Raw genomic sequence first — 23030 nt, forward strand, 5'->3', positions numbered from 1 at the left:
TTGGCGCATTTCCCACGATCTGCTATCCCCCTCCCTTCAGCATTCGCCTCACCCACTCTGACGATTTCCTCTTCTCCGATATCAAACAAAAGATTCGACCTCGCGCAGGGATCGTATTACGAAGACCTTAGCTTCGAAAAAAATATCAAGTTACGCGAGAAAAATTAAAACGTGTCTCGCACCCACCCCCTTTTCTCACCCGCTGACCTTTTTCTACCTACCTGCTTCGAATTTCCCCCTTTCTGGAGGTCAACTGCTGCATGAGTCATCTACTAGCCCGAAAGGTGTCTAACAATGACTTTCAGCAATTATTATTACACTTTTATTGGATTGAAATATTAGTAATATGCGCGTAATTTAAGAAAGAATAAGACCAAACACAACATATTTATGACTTTATTTAAGCATTTTACGCAGGAAAATAAATGCCGGAAAGACGAAGAAATACGATGGGGGCTTAGCATTTTGGCGTAATGCTCAAATAGGGTGCTTTCCTATTATTTTTTATTGCCTAAATCGAAATATTAATACTCCTGGAGTACGTATTTAACGCTTTTAGATTTTTATTGGACGATATCTATTTTTTGCAATTAAATTAAAAGTGAAAATTTTCAAGCGCGCGAAAACGCGACGCGTTAGTGGGAATGACGGGGAAAAGTCCGTGTGACGCATTTCTGGTTCCCCCTCCCGCCTTGTGAGGTGACCTTGGGCGAGCCTCAGAGCGCTGATACCTTACCAAACCTTACCTTACAAACGAAGAAAACTTTCCGACCTTAGCCAGTTTTAATAAGTGTTTCCCTGAGCTCTGTGCCTCATGCATGCATTGGTAATCTCAGACGATGTATAACTCCTATCTATTCGTATAGAAACTAGGTCCCTGTGGCGTCACGTGGAGCGGCATCGCATGGGCGCCAATCTGGCCTTTTTCAAATGCAGCTAAAATTGACCATTTAACATTCGTCTAAACTGGGATTTCTAAAACCAAATAATTTGTGTATTATGAATACAGTAATGGTGGGTACCGAATCGCAATCAATGCCTTTCGTTTTTTTTAATGAAGGAAACTACCCTATTGTTTACATAAAATTAAAATATTCCATTAATCAGCTAAATTCCTGTTTGAATCCTTTAAAGGCAATCACAATTACTTGGGTTTCCTGCTGCATATGCGACCTAGTCAAACATTCTCACATTCATTGTTTAGTATTCGAAATTCGAAGTATTCGAATATTCGAGCAATGATTTGATATTCGAATTCGAGAAATCTACTATTCGACCCATCCCTTGTTAAAAGATAAAGTTTGCGGTGTAATTCGGTGGAAATCTTTGATATTTAACATTACAAAAGCACTCATTTTCCACACTACTTTTTTTCTACTGACCCAGGTTTAGGCTCTTAACACTAGGACGGTGGGACTCTAGTGGCCCCTTAGAACCACGAAGGTCCCAAAAAGGGGACCCAATGAGTCATTGCCATTTTTATCTTTTTCAATTAATAGAATTTCTTTTGAAAAATTTAGAGCAAAATTAGAACTTCAGGTACTTTTTATAATATTTATTAATTTTTTTATTAAAAAAGGACACAACAGTAAAGAACTTAGCGAAAAGTTGCTAAAAGTAATTAGTCTAATATCAAAGTAATTGCCAGTCTTTATTTTCTAGAGTGAGGATAAACAAAACAGTAGGTCTTACATTAGCATAAGGTATACGAGAACAATCGTAAAAAATAATTGCAATTATCAACCAAAGAACAAAGAAGTTAAATCATTGGCGATTGACAAATATCATGGTTATAAGTTCAAAACCAAATTAAATAATTATTATTGCATTCTTCTTCCTCTTGTTCAGGTTTGCATGGAACACACACATAACTCACGCCGCCTGTACACTTTTTACACACAAGTTTTCTGCAAGATACACAATCATAAGAAGTTTTTCCTCCTTTTTTGTTTCCTTTACCACAACAAGACATTTTGACTTGGCATCGTCGATGCGAATCACCTATGTCCGTTAGCTCAACGGGAGCAGTCTTTATCTTCTTTCTTTGGTCAATGAGAGTCTTTGTAAGTTCTTCTCCTTAGGCTAGAAGAAAGTCGCGGCGGGAAATTTTAGCATTAGTAACCTTTCTGTACAGAATACAACTGTTGATTCATGCCAAGTCTAAAATATTACAGAAAGTGTGGAAAGTCCACCTGTGGGAAGCACTTGGAATTTTCGGGCCCTTTTGTCGACAATATCCACTCCTGACTTTGTTTAACCCTTCAACGCCGTCATGCGTACCCAGTACGCGCCCTTTAAATTTCGTATGCCGCCGTCATGCGTACCCAGTACGCTTCCTGACCTACTGTATATAATATTTTTTCTACGCCAGATATTGCATTTTAAGTTAAAACTAATTACTCTATCATTTAAAGAAATGTTTTTCCTCTCCAATAAAATATTCATAACGGCTTTATATCTTCAAGATGTTTTTAAAATGCTTCGATAAAATTCCGTTTTAAACCAGCGCGTTGACGACTGCGGTCCAAAAACTCAACGCCTTCCTTCAACACTTCTATCATGAAAAAATCCGCCTATTCTGCTTGAGAGACGACAAGAAGGGTCAGCTACTTTAGCTTGAGATATGGTATCTTCTAAGCTGAATGCCTTCTCTCCGTCTTCTCCTTGTTTGTCGTCACCTCGAGCCCCAAGTGTGTTTGGCCCGCCTCGTTAGTCCTTAGCGTTCTAGGCGAAGGGGCCATATGCTTCGCTCTGCATTTATTTTTTTATATTTTTTTCTGGACAGTAATCAACGAAGATAAGATTCCATCTAAACAGTCAGCATATACCAGGGCCCCTTCGAGATATTTTCTCGTCTCTTGAGGGAGCTTCTAAACCACGAGCTTCAGTCCACTAGAGTCATTCATGCTGTGTGGTGCTCTTTCAGGCAGTGTGTTGAAATTCTCATCGGGTGTACTTCCTGTGAGTGGTATTTTTTATAATTGGGGATCCTACGAAATGGGAATAGTATTGAAAGGCAAAATAGAGACTCGGAAGTCTGTTTGTGTCTTAGGTTATAGTAAATTCATTGGTGGGGTGAATTTCAAGGACCTGTTATTGCATTCGTAACTAATGGAAAGAAAAGGCCATTACAAGTGGTGTATGAAATTATTTAGGAGTCTATTGAATGCGGCAATCCTAAATTCATATGTTGATCATAGGAAAAACACGTATAAAAATTTGACCTATCATTTCGCTTGCCATTGGTCGAGGTAATATTTTTGAAATATCCAACGTCATACGAACTGTTTGGACATGGCTGTCACTCATTACACAATTTAGTACCAAGACTCACAGAAATACATTTCCTAAAGACAATTCCTCAACTGGAAAGAAATCAAAGTCTCAAAGGAGGTGTGCAGTTTGTGCCTAATATGGGAAATGAAGAGACTGCGTGTACTGGTGTGAAAAATGTGCAGTGGGATTATGTTTGGATTGCTTCAAATCACGTCACACAAAGCAGATTTTCTAAGGTAAATAATTTGATTATTCACATATTGACGTTTGAAACATTAGCACGTGATTGCCTATATGAAATGATACGGTAATAATGGAACAAAGTCAGAGAAGTGGTCGGAGTGGTAAATTTTTAAGTAGGCAAAACGGGTAATCCTATCGAAAGTATCCAATCTGTTATGGCATTTTCAACCCCAAATAACTAAATTACATCATGTAATTGCATTTTTTTAATGCATGGAATGTTAGAGATCTCGTAGCTTATTCGAAACCAAATAAAAATCTTTCGAAATTGAAAATTTATTCATTAGTTCATAAAAGGAGATACATAAAGCAATAAATATTTTTTCAAATCGCTCGAAAAATTATTATATTGTATCGCATTATGTTACGCAAGTTTACTAAAATTTTCAATGATACCGATCGTATATTATGAAAGATATAAATTATTGAATGATACTATCCCAAAAAGGCGAAGTCATTTAAATCTCATCCGGCCGCTGAGATGGGATTTAATTAAATGCCCGCCGCGCTTGAGGGGTTAATTGCAAAATGCCACAGTCTCAGGCTTCTCTTTGATATCGTTACCTATTTGCACGTCCAAGTGCATAGAACTCATTATAACAACATTCTTATGTGGCTTTCCTTGATAAACAGTGAGCGTTATATCACTGTTAGTAAAGACCTTACTATCGAAATGTTTTTCGCGGGCCTTTTTCACATGTACAGGCACTTCTCTTCGATTTTTGTTTACTGTCCCGACCAAGCTAGTACCCTTCGACTTCAGGTATTCTGCTAAACGTAAAGACGTAAAAAAATTTATCACTGGTAACATTTCTAACCTTGTTTAGGTAAGGTGCCAATAGCTTTTTCACCACATAGTCGCCGAGTTGGTTACCCTCAAGTCGCTTATCATCTTTTCCAAGATAAGGAAATGAGTTTATCAAATACTTGCTGTCGTTATCGACAACCATCCAAAATTTTTGGCAATATTTGTCCGGTTTTGATGCGATGAACTGTATAAACCGACATCTAGCTTTTGATGAAAACAACTGTTCATCGACCACTATGTCAGGACCTGGTATGTAGTTGCTCAAACAGTTTGATATGAATATATCCCAAATCTCAGACATCAGGGCAAAATTATTATCCTTCAATCTTTGAGAGCGAGCTGATTTTTCATCACACCTCATAAACCTCATGATTTCCCTTAAGCGATCGTGCGGCATGGCATCTTTGAACAACTGAATACCGTATTTTTCAGACCAAAGTAAGTCGACCTACATGCCTTTTGACTCCGTTGCGCCTCGCACGCACAAAATTCCGAGAAAAGCATCTAACTCTTGTAGTGACAATGTCCAGTAATTTTTGCCATAAATTTGATGCGCTTCTGCTACCGTGCACTTTTGAATACTCTTTAGCATACAGTCGTCAATAATCAAGCGCCAAGCACTTGAAAACAACCACAATGCCAGTCTGCAATGTAACATTTGCGGTAGGCCCTGGTCTTTCTTTGAGTATGTTTTGGTGACCGTGCTTATCAGTAGACCCAGAATTTGGGTAGGCTACTTTCCATTTAGTACCATCTGGTGTCTCAATAACTAAATCAACAGCTAATGTTTTCAGATAACCTTTTCCATTTCTGTCTTTTGTTGTACATTGGGGACGTGCATCACCATCTCCTCCTCACTCAGGAGCCACACCGACATTGTCTTCATCAGGTAACATATCACCGGTACTCACAGAACCCGATAGACTTGGCCTTTTTGCAGAATGACCTGACTTTCCTGAGGAATAGCGACGTGTTGAGAGAGTTTTGTATAAGGTGGACGACGTCGCAGCTTGACTATATGGCTCAGTATCCTTTCTCTGGTGCACACTCTTTCTGGGGCCTTTGTAATTTTTTCCTGAAACAAAAACGACTGTTCAGTACACACAAAATACCAGTACACATACATATGTATAATTTTAAAATTTGTGAACAATTGCATTTATGATTCTACGGATTTTTTTCCTCATTAAAATTAATAACAAGCTATCAATTTATTTATTATGAACTCCTGTTACCTTGCTGAACAGCTGGTGCAGGGCTTGGATCCTCGTCGCTGGACAACTTGCCAGATGAACTTGAGTCGATTTCCTCTTCATAATCGCTACCTGGTGAAAACACCTCAGAAATATCTTCACCCTCAGAATCTCCTTCTTCAATATCGTTTAGGAGCGCCAAAATTTCATCGGTACGTACACTTTTCCGACGTGCCATCATTCACTTTCTAGCAGCTAATGAGAGCAGGCGTTGCGATTATGACAGCATTCACACCTCACGCACAGAAAACCTCAAATGCATTTGACCTGTCGCTAATAATGTGTCAGATTGTTTGCGCAGGGACAAAGAATGGGATAGCAACACATGCAAGAATCGGTGGTATCGAGAATAGGTATTGAGAATCGACACATCCCTAAAAAAAATCTTGAAAATGGCATCATGTGCCAAAATCTGGGTCAGTAGAAAAAAGGAAGTGTGGAAATAGACATTTTCATTATATTAAAGCAATAGTTCCCATTCCAGTCGGAATCACGCTTTTATTGGAGTGATGATTTGATGAAAAATACTGTTGTTAAGAAATAAGGAATTCATAGCTGCTTTAGATAAGCTGAGTGCCATTATTGTATGAATTATACGAGAAGAATTTTACCCACCACTGTCTCAGATTTGAGTGTTTGGCTCCTTTAAGGCAGATTGAGAGATCCAGTAGCATATGGTTCCATAAATTATTAAACATGCGCTCTATGACTGAATCTTTTCTTCTTCGCAGGCGCATTTGCCCCAGCTGCCCCATCAGCTGAATTTCCTCTCTTGTCTTTGGGTTTCTCACGAAATCCCACTGATGAGTCGGAAAGAGGAGACGTTGCACAAGTCAAGCCGTAATTTTGAGAAGTTCACAATTGGTGATGGTGAGAGCAAGGAGCATGTTTACTATCATTCAGTTTCGCAGAGTGGGTTGTGCGTTTCTCCCGAGCTCCAGATCCGTGCGATTCGTTTGGCTGAAGCTCTTATCTCCAAGGCCGGAGTGCCAACCAGTTGGTTGCTGGAGACGGCAGGAATGGGAGAGGCCGTCATTCCCTCAATTCTCGTGGCGTGCACTAGTCCAGTGAGCTCTGTGAGGGCTGCAACTCTGTCTCTGCTTCAGTCATTGGTGTGCACCGTTGGGGCCAATCTGCCCAGCAAAGGGAATTTGTACACTCTCCTCTTGAAGGCGATGGTGGAGCAACGCGAGGAAATAATTATGCATTCAGGGTGAGTCTGACAAAGCACCCTGAGCTTCAGTGGTGGTTTGATGGGTACAATATAACCATTTATTTATTTTATTTATATTACCTTGATATGGTTATATCTCTTTCTTTACCGTTTCTAAATTTCACCACCACATTGATTTTCCACCATAAATTTCCACCCCATTGATCCACCACTGCTTTTATCCATCCCTGAAATTTCTTCACAATTAAGTTCATCATCTTTAAGTGATGCATATCTTCTATGCTAAACATCCTAAAATTTGAGTCGAGTAACTAATTTGACTTCTGTAATGCAGTAAAAAGTTGGCTAGTGGTGTGCAAGTAGAAACATACCATTTTTATGTGTGATCTTAGGTTATCCCGGCATGTCAGGTGCAGAAAAGTTTCTTGGGTTTTCCACTGGTTGATGTCGTCCATGTCTCCCGATGTTTCGATCAGTGACTTTCTGATCATCCTCAGGGGATCATTCGGAAGAATCCCTGAGGATGATTAGCAAGTCGCTGCTCGAAACGTCGGGTGACATGGACGAAATCATCCGGTGGAAAACCTGAGAAACTTTTCTGCATGCCATTTTTACTTTTTGTAAATACAATCAGGAGGAAATACTCATCTTTCTAGTGGTATTATGTCATTTAAAACCTATAATTATTTGTGCTTCATTTTGTCTCTCTAGGCAGTTACCATTGATTTTGTACGAGCAGCTTTCACCCGAGCCAACCATAGTAGCAATGCATTCTTCTGACAAGAGACAACGATTGGCTGTAATAAGAGACTCCTTGTTTTCTATCCTGACTCCTGATTCATCTGCTCCATGTTACATGAAGAGGGCTTTACTGCAAATGCTGGATGGGATTAGATCTCTGGTATGGATTAGTCTCTTCCATTTATTATGTTAGCATTAAGTCATTTTGTCATCATGGATATTGCTTTTGACTCATTGCTTACGGATCACCAGAATCTTCATTTTTTTTTAAGCCATGCAATAAGGATGGATAACGAGAATTCTCATTTTTACAGTTTATTCCTTTTGTTATGCCAATTTTATATAATGTTAAATAGAAATATACAGCTATCATTAATAATATAATTTTGCATAAGTGGTACATTTTTAGAATATCTCCTTATTTTTTTGTTTAGTGAAAGTCATGTTTTCAGAGTTGCTAATGTCATGCATTCACATTTTTCACGCAGTTATCACTTCACTAATATTCCATTTACAATACAGTGGAATCCCGATCCTTTGTTCCCGCATTGATCGTTTTCCAGCATTCATTGTTAGCCATTCCTGATCCAAAATAAAGTATCATACAGACAAAGTAATTTTTTCTGCATCTATTGTTCCTTGAAGTATCATTTTCCTGCATTGATCGTTTTAAGATCACTGTCCTGATGTATAATTTTCCCACATCCATTGTTTTATAAAAATGAGACGAATGACTTCTCAGCCATCAATTCCCTTCCCTCGCAGCGGCCAGAGCTGACGTCCGCTCATTTGCATTTAAAACTCCATGACAGCTACACAAGACATCAAGTGAAAATTCCCATCGGCTCCACCTGACGTCCGGCGCAAAAGGGTTAAGGGTGAATAGTTTGGGATGGGACAGATTTCAATATCAGTACGCGTCAAAGAGTCAGTACATTAAATTTCATAAAGTACTGTGTACAGGAAGTTCTACTGGAAATTCTAGCTATTGTTCTAAGTGCCCTTTTCTGGAGTTTGTATATTCTACCTCTGTGACTAGAAGTCCCCCAAAATAATATACCGTATCTAATCCTAGAATCCGTTACAAAGCCTGTTCCGGCTCCACATTACCATCTTTTTCTTGATCTTCCGATACTTCTCCGGCCAAATGGTTGATATTCCATTGCTTGTTTTGGAATTATTTCATTTGGCATTCGAAGTGAAGTTCTTTCCATCTATGTTTGTAGCCTTGTATCAGTGACTGCCTGGACTCCCAGTTCATCTCTTCGTTGAGTGTTTCTTAATTTATCCAATTTTGTGCAGTCTTTCACTGATCTTAAAAATTTCATTTCCGATGATTCTCTCTGCCTTAATTCATTCTTTTTTGGTATCCAACATTCTGATCTATGGAGTACAGTAGGGACTGCCATCACTTGATATAATTTTATTTGTGTTTCTTTTTTTTTTATTTTTTAGAGTTCTTCTAATTGTGCCACATATTCTCTGGAAAGTGTTAACCCTTTTACTGCAGCAGCCCATTTCAGGTGGGATGTATGAAGACTGCCAAGGCTATTTTCCGGAATTAGCAACATTTCAGATTTCAAAAAATTTTCAGCTATTTAATTTTATTTAATACATCTAGATTTTTTTCCCAATTCTTAAGATATATTTATATCTTACAACTAGGGATGAGTCGATTCCACTTTTTTTCGATTCCAATTTCGATTCCTTCAAATCGATTCCCGATTCCGATTCCATCGATTCTTACTCCTTATAGCAGGTGGGATTTTGATTTATCTGTAGTATTGCTGTCTATTAAATTTAAAAATTGAATGGAATAAAATAACTAGGAATGGACGGATCCAGGATTTTTGGAGCCAGATCTTTCGAATCGGGTATTTTCGAATCCAAATGCATTTTCAAATTCCTGCGATTTCACAAAGTCATTATTCAAGTTTATTGTGGGTACATACAATCAATGGAATGCTTTTTAGATTTTCATACACATTTTAATATTTTTCTAAATTAAAAATTATTTTATGGGCTTTCAAGTTGTTTTTTTAAAAACATCTTTACATACTCAGGGCCTAAACTGTTACGCATGGGTTATTACTTTCCTTCATAAAAGGAAACAAAATATTTAAAAATCATGAATTTACAAAAATTTTAAAAAATTGAATCTCTGAAAAATGAAGTTTTTTCTATTATGTAGGGCGTTAAAATTAGTTTGAAACCCTCTCCTTTGTACCCTGTTGTTTAAAAATTTTCCCCCTGGTTTTGGACCCCCCCTTAACAAAATTCCTGGCTACCCCCCTGCTATCGACTGAATTCAAATTTTCCTCACGCACGTTTCCCCTGAATTTTACTTTCTAATCGCATACGGACTTGTGTTTCATCCGAAAATGCTTCAGTATGGTGAGGTGGATTTAGCACATCCTCGCGATAATTTACGCCACAGTGCACGCACACGGCATTCATTGGTTCTCCTTATCTCAATGGAAATGTTTGTATGCAATGAAAGACATTTTTATCGGTGTATCATTAAATTAAATTGCAACTGCGCAATCAGCAACACAACAGTATTTAAAATGGCATTATCGTCACGTGCGACGAGGTGCTCAACTGCTCAGCATGAGAAAGGAGTGGGGAGCAAAAGCGTGTAAAGGAGAGGTGGAGGGGAAGGAGCGTTGGCGTAGCCAGGAATTTCAATTGGGGGGGGGGGGGGGGATACAAAACCAGGGGAAAATTGTTGAAAAGACCGGGCATGAAATAATGGGTTTTAAACTAATTTTAACACTTTTTATAATCGAAAAACTTAATTTGTTAAAGAAAACTTTTATAAATTCCTGATTTTTCAATATTTTGTTTTCTTTTGTGAAGGACAATAACTGTGTTTTTATATTTCGGGGGGTGGGGTCCGGACCCTCCCCATGACTACACCACTGGGAAGGAGCGCGTAAAGGAGAGGTGGAGAGGAAGGAGCACGCTCCCTCCGTATTTCAAACAACAAGGCTACAAATGAGGGACTCAAGGATGAAGAAGTCAGATCTTGCTTCAATGACGTCGTTGCCTTCAAAGCGAAGCCAGGCGCGCTACGTGATATATGTAGTTGGCGTTTCCAAACCGTCTCTAATTGTTTGAGGGGTTAATGCTGCGCTTGTTTCTTTGAAAATTATGCTGTTTGGACAATGTTGCATATCAGTAAAGTGTAATTTTAGAATTGTAGATAGAAAACTGAGTGGCAATCAATTATAGCTGAAAAATAAACTGTAATATCGTCAGGAATGCGTCTCATTTGGTTTAGTTCTTTTTTAAATCTCGTGCATATCATCTAATTGTCTAAGCTATCAAGATATCTTCGGGCCCAGAAAGTCACTCTCCTAGCATTTGTCGTCTAGAAACGGAGAATTGAAGCAGGGAGGCCCTAAAAGGTCAGTTGGTGAGACGAGGTAGGGATGAAACACGCTTCAATTGTTTTTGTGTGATTTGATATTTTCCTTAGAAGACAATGACTTTAGGTCCGTGTGATATCGGATGCGAAAAAAAAAACAAAGGCACGGGCTGATGGACGGCCGAGGGTGGTTTTCTGAAATCTGTGACGTAGTTATTATCTTTTGACGTGGTTATTATCCTACGGCGCTGAGATTCCTCTGATGATTTTTCAATCTCTTAGGAAGAGTCACACTATGTGCCAGTCGTATTTTGCCTTTTTTATTTTCTGGCTGAAAATCCTGGCCACGGCTGAAATTCTACTTGCAGCCTCTGCGAGAGCTTTCAAACAAAACGGTTCATGAGTAGGACAAGAATCGCATGCGACGACGCATTCGAAGAGAGAATCGGAACTCTTTCCACCCTGATGGGGCGTTGCATTCACTGAAGCTATTATTTAAAATTTCGGATCCAGATCTGATGTCTTCCGCGACTATGGATCTGATGAAGGGCAATATCCGCAGGTATTTGGATCCGAGGTATCCGATTCGACCATCCCTAAAAATAACAATAGCCGCGGTGGCTACATTCTCGTTTGGCAGCGATGGCTAAACAATAATGTAGCGTTCATGGCGTCCATACATACTAGAGCAGCCTGGCGGGTGTGCGGTGGCGGCCGAACGCAACCTGTCGTGTCCGCCCGGAGGCCGCGGCGGCTTATGCCAAGCAAGTATCAACTTCCTCAAGGGTTGCATTGATGAAACTGGGCTATACAAACGCGAATGTGTCTAATTTTTTTATTATTGACGCAGGCGCGTGTTAGTCTAAAAAAGTTTCATATATAAAAAAACCGCTCTCAGCGCGTATTTATAAGAAACTTTTTTCACAGGAAAACTCGCTCTCTGCACGTTTTTATTATCATCAGACTTCAAATATCATTCGAAAGTAAAAAAATATATTTCGATCTATTATACTTTAAAATTGGTGGTCCAGATGAATTCTCCGAATGTGATTCATAATTGCAATAATTTGATTTGCCGTGACCAGCGGTTAATAAAGGAACGGAAAACGCATGCATTGCTTCCCGATCCCGAGGTTTCCAATTTTTTTTCTCTGAGAGTTGCTCATGATCACGCGCCATTTCAGGGTTCGTCAGTTTGTCTCTCTTGCCGACATTTTCATGCTCCCGTGGCCGCTTAGGCATGTTCGTCGCAGCACCCGCGTGCCGGGCGTATCCTCCGCTCGGTCAAGGCTGACAGCGGGCCCGCTTAGGTGTGTGGCAGCATTTATGCCCCAAACCTATAGTCTATGCTCAAAACATTTATCTTCCTGGAATCGATGGAATCGGAATCGACTTTAGGCGACCGATTCTCGATTCCGATTCCGTGCCCGAGAATCGGTGGAATCGAGAATCGACATTTGGAATCGACTCATCCCTACTTATAACCATAGATAGATTTTGGGGGTTTACATAAATTACAGCCGTTGAAAAGGCCACAATCACGAAAAAAAAGTGAAATAATTCAGGCCGATAAATCGGCCCCTGGCAGTTTTCGCTCAACCAGCGAGGGCCAATACATATATATCGGCCCGGTGGCAGTGAAAGGGTTAACCTTATTTGTAATATCTTTTTCCTCGTCATATTTTATATCACATCCTAAGTACTGGAAGTGCGACACTTGCTCCAGGACTTGATCTTCAATAACAATTTTTGTTCATATCGGGTTGCTTCCTAAAAATGCCATTGTCTTTGTTTTGGTTTTTGAAATTTTCAGGTATTTTATATATATGCAAGATGCATTTCTAGATTTTTCTTTCAATGGATATTTTTTACAGGACCTCCTCAAACACCTAGGCCAATTAGGTATGGCTTTGCTGGAGGAAGGGCAAGCAAAATATGCAATGGATGAATTTTCTACCGACTGCTTTGCTTCCATAATCAGCCGCTTTGACGGTGAGATTGCGCCCCACATGGCTGACTTCAAAAAGGGTGGTGTCTACCTGTGGAACCTATTTAAGAGTTCATTATCAGACTCGGTGACAGAGCTCCCGGCCACTGATGATGTGCGACAGTTCCAGTTTCCCGGCAACGATTTTATGAAAACTATTTGCCCAGCTATCTTGTGCTTGCAGCAGGTACTATCTAAATGTCTTTCTTTGTTAAAATAATTTGTGCAATAAATTTCATCATTCTTGAATGTAAGTTCTGAAAATTGGTTTGGGCCAAAATTGGATTGTATCGAAACAAATAGGTTCTGTTTGTGAAGTTAATGTGTAAAATGTTATTTTCGACTGACAACCAAATGAATTTCGTATCTTGGATGCACTACACTCAATATTACTTCATTATTTGTTTTTCATGGCTTGAAGAGTAGAATATTCCTATCATAATGTGTACCTTACCTTATTTGTTATAGGTTACAAGGGAATTTTATGAGGCATTACCTTCACAGAAAAGCCGCCAAGAATTACTCTGCATCATGATTGACTTAGCATCACAAAGTAATACGAAGCCTTTAGGCATTTCTAAGGATTTTCCATTGGCTGAAGCGACTGCGTTGGCTGCCAAGAGTACCATCAAAAAGTTGTCCATTGATGCAAACATGATTATGGAAGAGTTAGAAAGGATGCTGGAGCATGAAGATGATGCTGGAAAAAAACGAACTAGTCTCCGTAAGACTGTGAAAAGGTAATGGTTTTTCATCATTAATAGTGGAAGGTATGCAAAAAAAATGAGAAGAAATTGATTTGATAGATTTTAATTTTGTGGAAATTTATTCTCAGGGTTGGATATGTATTGACACCAAAAGACTTGCAGTCCCAGTCATGGATGAGAGGTGTGGTGCTGTTGGAGATCATGCAAACAAAGAGAAAAGTGATCAACCCTTCCTTATTATTACCTTTGCTTTTTGAAATACTGAAAGTGTAAGTATGAGGTTTCAAGCATCTAATCGAGTTGCCGTTACTGTTATTAGTTCTGTTGCATGTGTGTGCAAGTATTAAATGAAGAGAGTGAATTTTGAATTTAATTTTACCTGTCTGATTAGAAATGATGATTTTTTGGTATCATAAGTCTTGCAATGGAAGTGGAAACAGTTGATTTTTTTAAAATTAGGTAACCCCTTGAATTCTGGTATATGCCTAGTAAATCTTGAATTATGATATAGGTATTGACTGTACAGTGAGTCCTCGTTTAACGTCACCTACCGTTCCTGAAAAACGTGACGCTAAACGAAATGACGTTAATCGAAGCATAATATCCCATAAAAACAATGTAAAAATTGAATATCGGTTCCTAGACCTCACAATTCCAATGCGAAAAAATTTTGGCGTATCATATCTGGGGCATTTTTTACGATGGGAATGCCAAACTATGGCATAAATACGAGTTCCTGTCTTCATCGACGACAATAGCAGCAGTGACGTAAATCCTTCTCCATTTTTGTATCTTCCCGCATTTGCTTTTCGGCTTCGCTATAGTGCGGTCCAATGAATGCTACCAGACGCTACAGACCGGGGATCCGGTGCTCCGGTCCATAGGCCCTATCCTCGCTACGAGAATTTCTTTTCAGACCGGTAAGAGCGAAATCAAAATGGCGGAAATGAGCGAGGGCGGGCAAACTGGGATTATGAGATTGAAGAGATGGTTTTAATTGCGAATTGAGGCGGGCGGGCGTCGCCTGGGCATCATCATCGCTGAAACATCGTCGCAGTAACAGGAACCAAAATTATTGTGAACATTGTTCTCTTGGACATTGTCGTGGAAATGTCTCTGATGCTAAAATTTGCCAAAACCGTAATCGCAATTAACAATATACGCACCGTTTTACACTTTGAATAGACTGACCGTATTACCGCCCACGAAACAAACAACCTGTAACGCCTGCCACTTCGCCTTTTTTCTCGCGCGAAATTTAAAATACGTGACGTTATCGCGAAGCGAAGGGACGATAAACGAATCACGGTCGTAAAATTTTCGTGACGTTATCGCGAAATGACGTTAAACAGGGTGACGTAGAACGAGGACTCACTGTACATATTTATTTATGCTTATTTCTTGCAGATTTTACCTGAAATAACCAATGATACCAATTCCTTAACTATCAAATCCCCAAATTGATAGAAAGTTTAAATATAAGGTCAATTTTAAAATAGTTATTTAACATTTTTGCTACTTCAATTGATATTTAAAATTGTTTTTTACTTTTTTTCCACTCTTTTTAAGGAAATGAAAAAGTTTTATTTCAAATATTTTGTCTTCAAAATTCATGCTTCATGCAATTAGCTATTAGTGCTGTTCGATTTAAACCTAATTTTATCAAGTTTATTTTTATCACTAAGCATCCGATTTCTCTTATTTATCAAATAAATAACAGAGAAAACTTCCTATGAAATTGAAAGTATGTAAAATGATGCCAGTGCTAAGCGTAGAACTGGGATGTGGAACCAAAGCCATAAACCAAACAGAAACCAAAGCAGTACATAAGTGGCATTGATCTGTTCCCGTCATGATTTGGTCAGTTTCTCTTTTTTCTCTTTTTGGTCCATTTCAAGTTCCTGGCCTACATTTTCTGTTCTATTTCTTAATCAAGTTTTCCATTTCTTTGGTCTATTTTCAAAAGGCCTTCAATTATTTTGTTACAGTGTAATGAAAACTGCCTAAAATAACTTAAACACATGACAAAATGTTGTGTTCTGTATAGTTTTTTTTACCATAATTCCAGCATTTTATCTACCGTAGAATGCGTTCATTTAGTCGCAATCGTGAGGTAATCCACGAATGCAATGCAGTGTTGCATTCTGCAGGATAACCACACTTTTATACAACACACACATACTTGCGCGTAATTTACTCGCGTATATTATGCATACGACTCTGAAGCTATTTTCCAGAGCGACTATAAGTATGGAGGTTTGAAGAGACAAGAAATTTTGACAAAGCATATTTTTTTTACGATGATTCCTATAAGAAACGTTCATACGAACTTCATTATTATGAACCTTCTGAGTTTTCTGTCTGGTGAAATTTGTAATAATGAGATTCTACTGTAACTACAATAGGGAACTTGCATACATTTCAGATATGATCAATAGCCCCAAAATTATATAAAAATATATGTTTGTATACCTCAGTGAAAGTTTTTTTATTATTTTATGACGTGGTTTGCGGTATTTAATGCATCAAAGTTCACGAGAATTTTCAAATGCAAGTGAGAATCGAAAACGCCCGATGATTGGCTGGTAGAAAAATGACGTCATAGTTCAGTACGAGGAGGCACGGCGATAGTAGAGGTTGCATACTTGAATACCAGCGACGGCGTGGTTATGATTCATTTATTGAAGTGCAGACGTACCAGAGTTGTTCATTGTGACTTCAAGGCTATTATTTGATCTATTTCTCCTCCATTGAAAGCGATAGATTGCGTAAAGATGAAGGAATATGGTTATTCCTAGGCTGATCCTAGCAAGCTTCCTGTTACTGATTCCATCATGATAACAGGGTATTTTAGTGAAACTGTAGACTTCGTCGATGCCGAGAAATGGAAAGGTAGCTGATGTGCATCTGAAATGTTTTATAGTTCATAACAAAGTGAGACTTGTGTATAATATTAGCGAAAGCGTAGAGTCTTATGGTGAACTTATTTCCACCTCGAAGCTGTCGATGATACTTTCAACTTAAAAATACCTTGCCTGGAGGGCGACAGGAAGCTCTGAGGAAGCCAGACTATCAATTTTTCAATTTAGTAGCGATAATATAGACGAACTTCCAACACACTCTACCAACTTGTGACTCAAAAACCCTGAAGCCACTTCCTATTCTGCAGAAAGAATCGGTCAATCGTACTTCGATCAATATAATAAACACAACGTCTTCAGGTGTTAAGAAGTTACTTTTGTAATGAAAGCCTTCCTAAAGTAGCATTAAACTGTGAATATTTTCCAAACAGAGTCTTTAATACATTTTGGGAGCTTTTCTCACGATATATCTGAAACCTTCTCTAAAGGCGAGCTCATCGTCGTTGCGATCGGTTGTCACTTAAAAATTCCGTATCAGAAATCCTAGAGGGATGACCTTCGACGATGACCGTGATCACCTGCTCTCTCACTATCAGTGGAACCTGTGGTGAAATTATCATCCCAATCCAATTTCTATTTGGTTTTAACTGGGGAAAGAGCAACATAGAACTGCACATTCTTTGGGCAACTTTGGGTTTGACTTTCCCTCAAACACCCCATTTCCCCTGTGGTGCACATCAGTCCTATCTTTATACGATGGCCTGACAACCTTTAAATGGATCCTTGGTTTATCCTGACAACCAACTAAATGGAAATTGCTGATTCACACGTCTTCCTCTATCTCCACAGTTTCCAAATCAAGGGCCGCGGAACATTCCTCTTGTGACTCAACTTTTTCTGAAAAGCAAGCATTCTTTTTTTGTGACCACCTCTGGATTCCCTTCTTTTTCCATCTACAACTTCCTTTATCTTTCGGGGTAAACTATGGAACAAGATAATGTTTAAATATTTTCATTAATTTATAACTAAATATAAGTTCTAAAAATACCCAAAAGCCATTTTATTAATCCGCACTTATGAGTGTAAATTAATGTGGAAGATGAATGCTGTAGACGTAGTAGTTTTCCCTAGGTTGAGTTGCAAAGTTCATGAAGTTGACAAAACGGCTAATTTTTCGGTGCGCGGAGTCATTTATTGCACTGGCCGTGTCTACATTTTTGAATTTTTTTGTAATAAAATAAATCGGAATTTAGGATAAAATTTCCTTCAAATGACGTATAGTTCATTATTATAGCCAGGATATAAATTTGCAAAGTGCAGCGGCACATCATTTTGACGCCGACAGTAGAAGAAAACGCTGTCTTCTTGGCTGGCACTCGAATGCATGAGGATCAACGTTGCTCTATATTTTCATATTTCCTCCCTTGATTTTAAACATCATGGAATTTTCTATGTCCTTCCGTAACTGAAATTGAACAAGTGCCATAAATAATTTGAGTCCATCGTAACCATCGAGAAACACCTATCTCAATTTTTGTTGAGAAGTTGAGTTTTTATTCTACGGCGGCCGGATTATCGAAAATCTCAGTTTCAAGTTATTCAGTCGATGAAATATGGAAATATTATTTATATTAAAGTTATCTTTGCTCACATAGCACACGGGTTCATCATTCCGTTTATTATACTCTTATTTTTCCGTAACGTTCATCCCGACAGACGGCATGCATCGAGGCTTTTCTTCTAATTTTCTCCCTGGGAATGCAGACGAAAATTTTTTCTGGAGTGTTATTGCACAGAGGAACAATGCACCACTTGTAATATTTCTTTATTTCAGCCATGTTTTCCTTTAAACGCAACGTGGCTCTGCCAAACCTGCAGTTACTGGGCTTGGATCTTGGACTCCTACTGAACTATGACGTCACGGCCTAAGATTAGTGGGGGCGGTATTTTTTAGCCCGCGAAACTCAGGAGACTTTTGGAAGTCATTTTCTAGTGTACAAACCGAAGTTTAAGCAGAAAAAAGTATATTGCGGTACTAAGTGTTTACTGTTGTATATCAGCATACTGTTTATAAAAAGTATGCAATTTCCCTATTATCTCTTCTAAAATGGTTATTTTATGTGTGATGAATTTGAATTTATTTTGTCATTTAGATGCCTGCAATTGAAACACCAAGAGCCTGTGGAGTATACAAAGCAGTTAATCCTTGCTTGTGCTCTGCATTGTTTGCGAAAAGTGGATGACCGTGTGCGAGATGACGATGATGATGAGGGTGGTGAGGGTGGGCCCAATAAGATTGATAAAAATGCACTGGACGTGGAGACTGTTGTTCATTGCATTCGGTCAACCCAGAATCCACACACGCATCGCCACGCTTTGCTCCTTCTCTCTAGAGCAGCGGAACTGGTCCCTGTAAGTGTTTGTGACATGAAATCATCCATGTTCATCCATGACTTTTGTGTAGTGTGTATATCTTTATTTACTGTGTGATGTAGTTGGTGTATTCAGTTTGATGTCTGGCTATAAGGGATGTCACATTAGGGTGGTTTTTATTTTTAAAGTTTTTGAATTTATTTTGGATTTTTTTGTCTTTGCCCCCCATTTTTGTTCCATTTGGCAACAAAATAAATGTGAATTGTATTTTTAATCGGTTACCGGGAAAACATGCCGCATCACCCTTTAAGTTTTGAAATTTTGGAATTTTTGTGTTGTAAGCGCGGGGTTTCTCTTTGGCTGGCACTCCAGAGGAATTATTAGAACAAGTCATTTAGTGAAGGTATTTATTGACAACAAAACATATTGCATCGCGCACACGCCCTCTTTGCACACCTTTTGCACCTGAGTCTTTCCGCCGACTGCCCGCTGCCTTTTCCCCACATGGCCACCAGCTTCCTCGAAGGTGCTGATGGCAGCATCGCTTCCCACGCAGGCACTTCTCATGAGTGCCTATGCATGGGGATCAGAATACCATTACCATCCGGTCTCACGTCTCCGCGAACATAAGTCGTTCCGCTTACAGTGTTTTCTTCAGACGTAGCTGAAGATGATGTCACTACCGGATTATTCTGTCGTTTCTCTGTTTCATGCAATGACTACTTTAGACATTTGTAGTGTATCACCTCAAATATCTTTCATTTCTGCCCTTTGGTTCCCGGGATATCGCTCCGAGGGTGAGTGCGTTGCCACCCCAGGCAGACACTTTGGCTGGCATGCGGTGGGCTGAAAAAACTCATTCATTCATTTCAAAGTTGTATTTGCATGGATAATTTGCGAATTGTATTGTCAAAGTAAAAGAAAAAAAGTATTAAATCGATTGATATTTTCCAGTCGTGCATGGACCCTATAGTTTGACAAAATATGAAAAAAACTTCATTTTTGTGATATTTTTAAATTTCTTTTAAGTTTTTGAATTGTATGTTTTCGCAATGCAATGGTTTGTAACGTCTACAAATAAAGCCGTGAAACATTGTATTTTAATTTGGTATAGGTCAGTTGATATCTTTCAGTTGCGCATAGGACATAAAATTTGCCAAAATATTGAAACTTTCACAATTTTACAAGTTCTTTTTTATGCCTTCAGTATTGTTTTTTTAATGTCATGGGTACAACTGTATATTTATTTTTGAGCATAAGATGATTGTTTTTTATCATCATCATCATCACTGGTCAACAATCCTAGGATTGGTTTGACGCAGCTCTCCACTCAGTTCTCCTATCAGCTAATCTTTTCACACCTACGTAATTCTTCTCTTTCACATCTCTCTTTACTTGTTCCATATATTTTGTCCGAGGTCTTCCTTTTCCATTCTTGCCTTCCACTTGCCCTTCGACGATTGTCTTCATCAGGCCATCATGTCTCAAGATGTGGCCTACAAGGTTGTTCCGTCTTCTTATTAAGGTGTTCATGAGGCTTCTCTTCTCTCCTAATCATGGCGTGAATAAATAAACAACTTCTGGTTGCGCAATGACCCCAATGCAGTAGAAAAACAGTACCCGAAAAAAGACAGGTAGTCAACTCTTATTTAGTTCAGTTGTTGAATGGTTCCTAGAGGCAGCACAAGTTATGTGCAAAGTTGGAAATTCCACTAGCAGTACACAATTTTTGGGGCTAGTTATGAAAGGAATGGTAAATCGTAGTCTTCTGTAAAAGATGAACGGGAATCCACAGATACCTATTTAATTCTCTTCAAATAGATGCTGTATTGCACGTACAATGATTTCTGTGCCTCCATTGGATTTAAGTGGCCATTTTCGGAACTCCATATCAAATTTTTATTTTTGAATATCACTCGAAGTACTGTTCCGATCATGGTAAAAGTCTAAGTATATTGCATTTTCATCCAGTTCTGAGCTATCTTAAAAATTTCAGTGCTCTAACTAATCAAGTAGTGGTCGAAATTTGAGTTGCAAGATTTTGCCTGGAAAGACAAACAAGAAAGCAAGTATATAAAACGTAGTACATTGAGTGGAGTTGTTGCATCTCCTTGGGATAATGATGCATTGGTTTCCCCTTGCTTTCCTCATTGCACTACAACACCCATTAAAGTAAATGTTACCACACTTGAAATGTACATATGTTGCTGAACCAGACTATATGGTCTCCACCTTCACATTTCCTCTGAAGAAGAGCTGCCGACACATACCCTGGCTGATGAGAGGCAGAATAGTTGGGGGCACCCTTTCATGGCATCTTCACAGTCTCAATGTATCATTTAAAGGTCCTTCCTTACCCTAGTGTAGACCAATACCCCATTTGAATGCTGCTGCTTCTTGTCCACGACTGCTTATATGATGACTGAACCCCCTTGTCTAGCAGATAACATCTATATCTAGAGGTCAACCTGCGTCCTGGTGGGCATATGCATTTGCTCAGCCTTAGCTACGAGCTCAGCATCCTAGTGTTAAAATATTGGTAAATTAATGCCATATCTTTGGTGAGAGTTTCCATAATTCCACCTTATGGACTTAACTTGTGGTTTGTCCATTTAAGGATTTTTTTTAAATTTCTTAAGGAGGGTATTTTTAATAATGGTGTTCCTTTAAATATCTTTTCAGGATTCTGTGCTGCACAATGTAATGGCGATTTTTGCATTTGTTGGTACGTCTATGGTTCGTCAAGATGATGAATACAGTTTTGAAGTGATTGCTAGGACTATAGAAAGTGTTGTTCCAGTTCTCACCAAGGTTAGTATGTGGCATTTTTATGTCCATTAACTTATCAATAAATGTGGTTCTATCCCCCAGCTACAGTAAACTCTTGATTTTACGAAGCAGGATTTTACGAAGTTTTCGATTATACGAAGTGATATTGCGGTCCCGGTGAAAAGCCTATGCTAAATACATGGCGCTATTCGATTATACGAAGTTTCGATTATACGAAATTTTTTGAATTTACGAACCTCGGCTCGGTCCCTAGGAGCAAATGGCATTCGTTTATACGAACTACGGCGAAAAATTTGTCAACAAAACTAGTTACGCCGGCGTAAGTAGCTAAAAAATCAGCGCTTCCAACTGTGGTCCATCTAAAGTGCGAAATCGTAAATGATAATGCAACTTTGGAGAGAAATGGGTCGCCAAAAACCTCACTGTGGGAATTTAGGGGGAGTAGGAGTTCAGTTAAAATATCGCGGCTGACATTATGCCCCTATTTACGTGCCTGTTCGTAAACATAGCATCGACAATAATTCGTAGTTTAACATGTCAGGAAGGTCGCGCGGAGTATTTCGTACACCCCTAATTAACCCTTTGTACTGCTGTGAACGGACTTCGAAGACTACTTGACTACTTTTCGCCGAAGCACTTCGAAGGGTCCCTAATCCGGGACCCTTTCCTCAACGAGCTCACCCTCGCTGGCCCCTGAAACTGGGCTATTTTTTAATGCATTACCTGACGCAACCCTAGGTTTCAAAGGGCAAAGGTGCCATGGGGGGAAAAAGAGTAAAGTGCGTGTTACTGTGGGGCTGTGCGTCAACCAAACGGGCACGGACAAAATAAGCCCGTTGTCATTGGGAAATTTGAAAGGCCACGGTGCTTAAAACATGTAAAATTGGAAGCCCTCCCCGTTTTTTACCATGCAAATAAAAACAGCTGGATGACCCGAGAAATTTTCCAGCAAACGGTTATACGTCTACAGAGAAAAATTGCTGGAGAGAACAGCAAAATTGTTTTAATAATGGATAATGCCACCGTTCATAAATACGTGGAAGATCTAAAATTGGCTAATGTTCGAGTCCTCTTTTTACCCCCAAACTCGACTAGCAAGTCCCAGCCCTTGGACCAAGGCATTATCCAGGATTTTAAAAGACCTATACCGGAAGAAGCTTGAGCGGTATTACTTGCGATGGATCGGTATGTATACATTCATCTATTTTGCTCATGTGCGTTTGGATATCGATTTAGATATTTTTATTCATGATTATCATTCTTTCAAATCTATTTGCTACTTTTATAAATGGGAACAGAAATTAATAACATCCCGAAATGGACGTTGATACATGCAATCCGCGCCATAATATCTTTTCGTGTATATATTGGCCTTTGTGAATGAACAACTTAAATATCTAAAGTACTGGGCTCTATTTACCGCCAATTTATATTTAGGCTTCTCGTA

At 39.0% G+C, this 23030-nt stretch overlaps 1 protein-coding gene across 1 annotated transcript in view; it reads left to right on the top strand.

Annotated features, from left to right (window-relative positions):
• Positions 1–23030, top strand: part of LOC124165829 (HEAT repeat-containing protein 1) — a 144832-nt gene that overhangs the window by 60457 nt on the left and 61345 nt on the right. Inside the window, exons 11-17 of the mRNA XM_046543356.1 lie at positions 6312–6793; positions 7466–7655; positions 12740–13039; positions 13321–13592; positions 13688–13828; positions 18574–18832; positions 21476–21604. Coding sequence (XP_046399312.1) covers positions 6312–6793; positions 7466–7655; positions 12740–13039; positions 13321–13592; positions 13688–13828; positions 18574–18832; positions 21476–21604 — 1773 coding nt within the window. The remainder of the gene's footprint in view (positions 1–6311; positions 6794–7465; positions 7656–12739; positions 13040–13320; positions 13593–13687; positions 13829–18573; positions 18833–21475; positions 21605–23030) is intronic.

This window comes from Ischnura elegans, chromosome 9 (genome assembly GCF_921293095.1).
Source record: "Ischnura elegans chromosome 9, ioIscEleg1.1, whole genome shotgun sequence".
NCBI classification, from domain to species: Eukaryota; Metazoa; Arthropoda; class Insecta; order Odonata; family Coenagrionidae; genus Ischnura; species Ischnura elegans.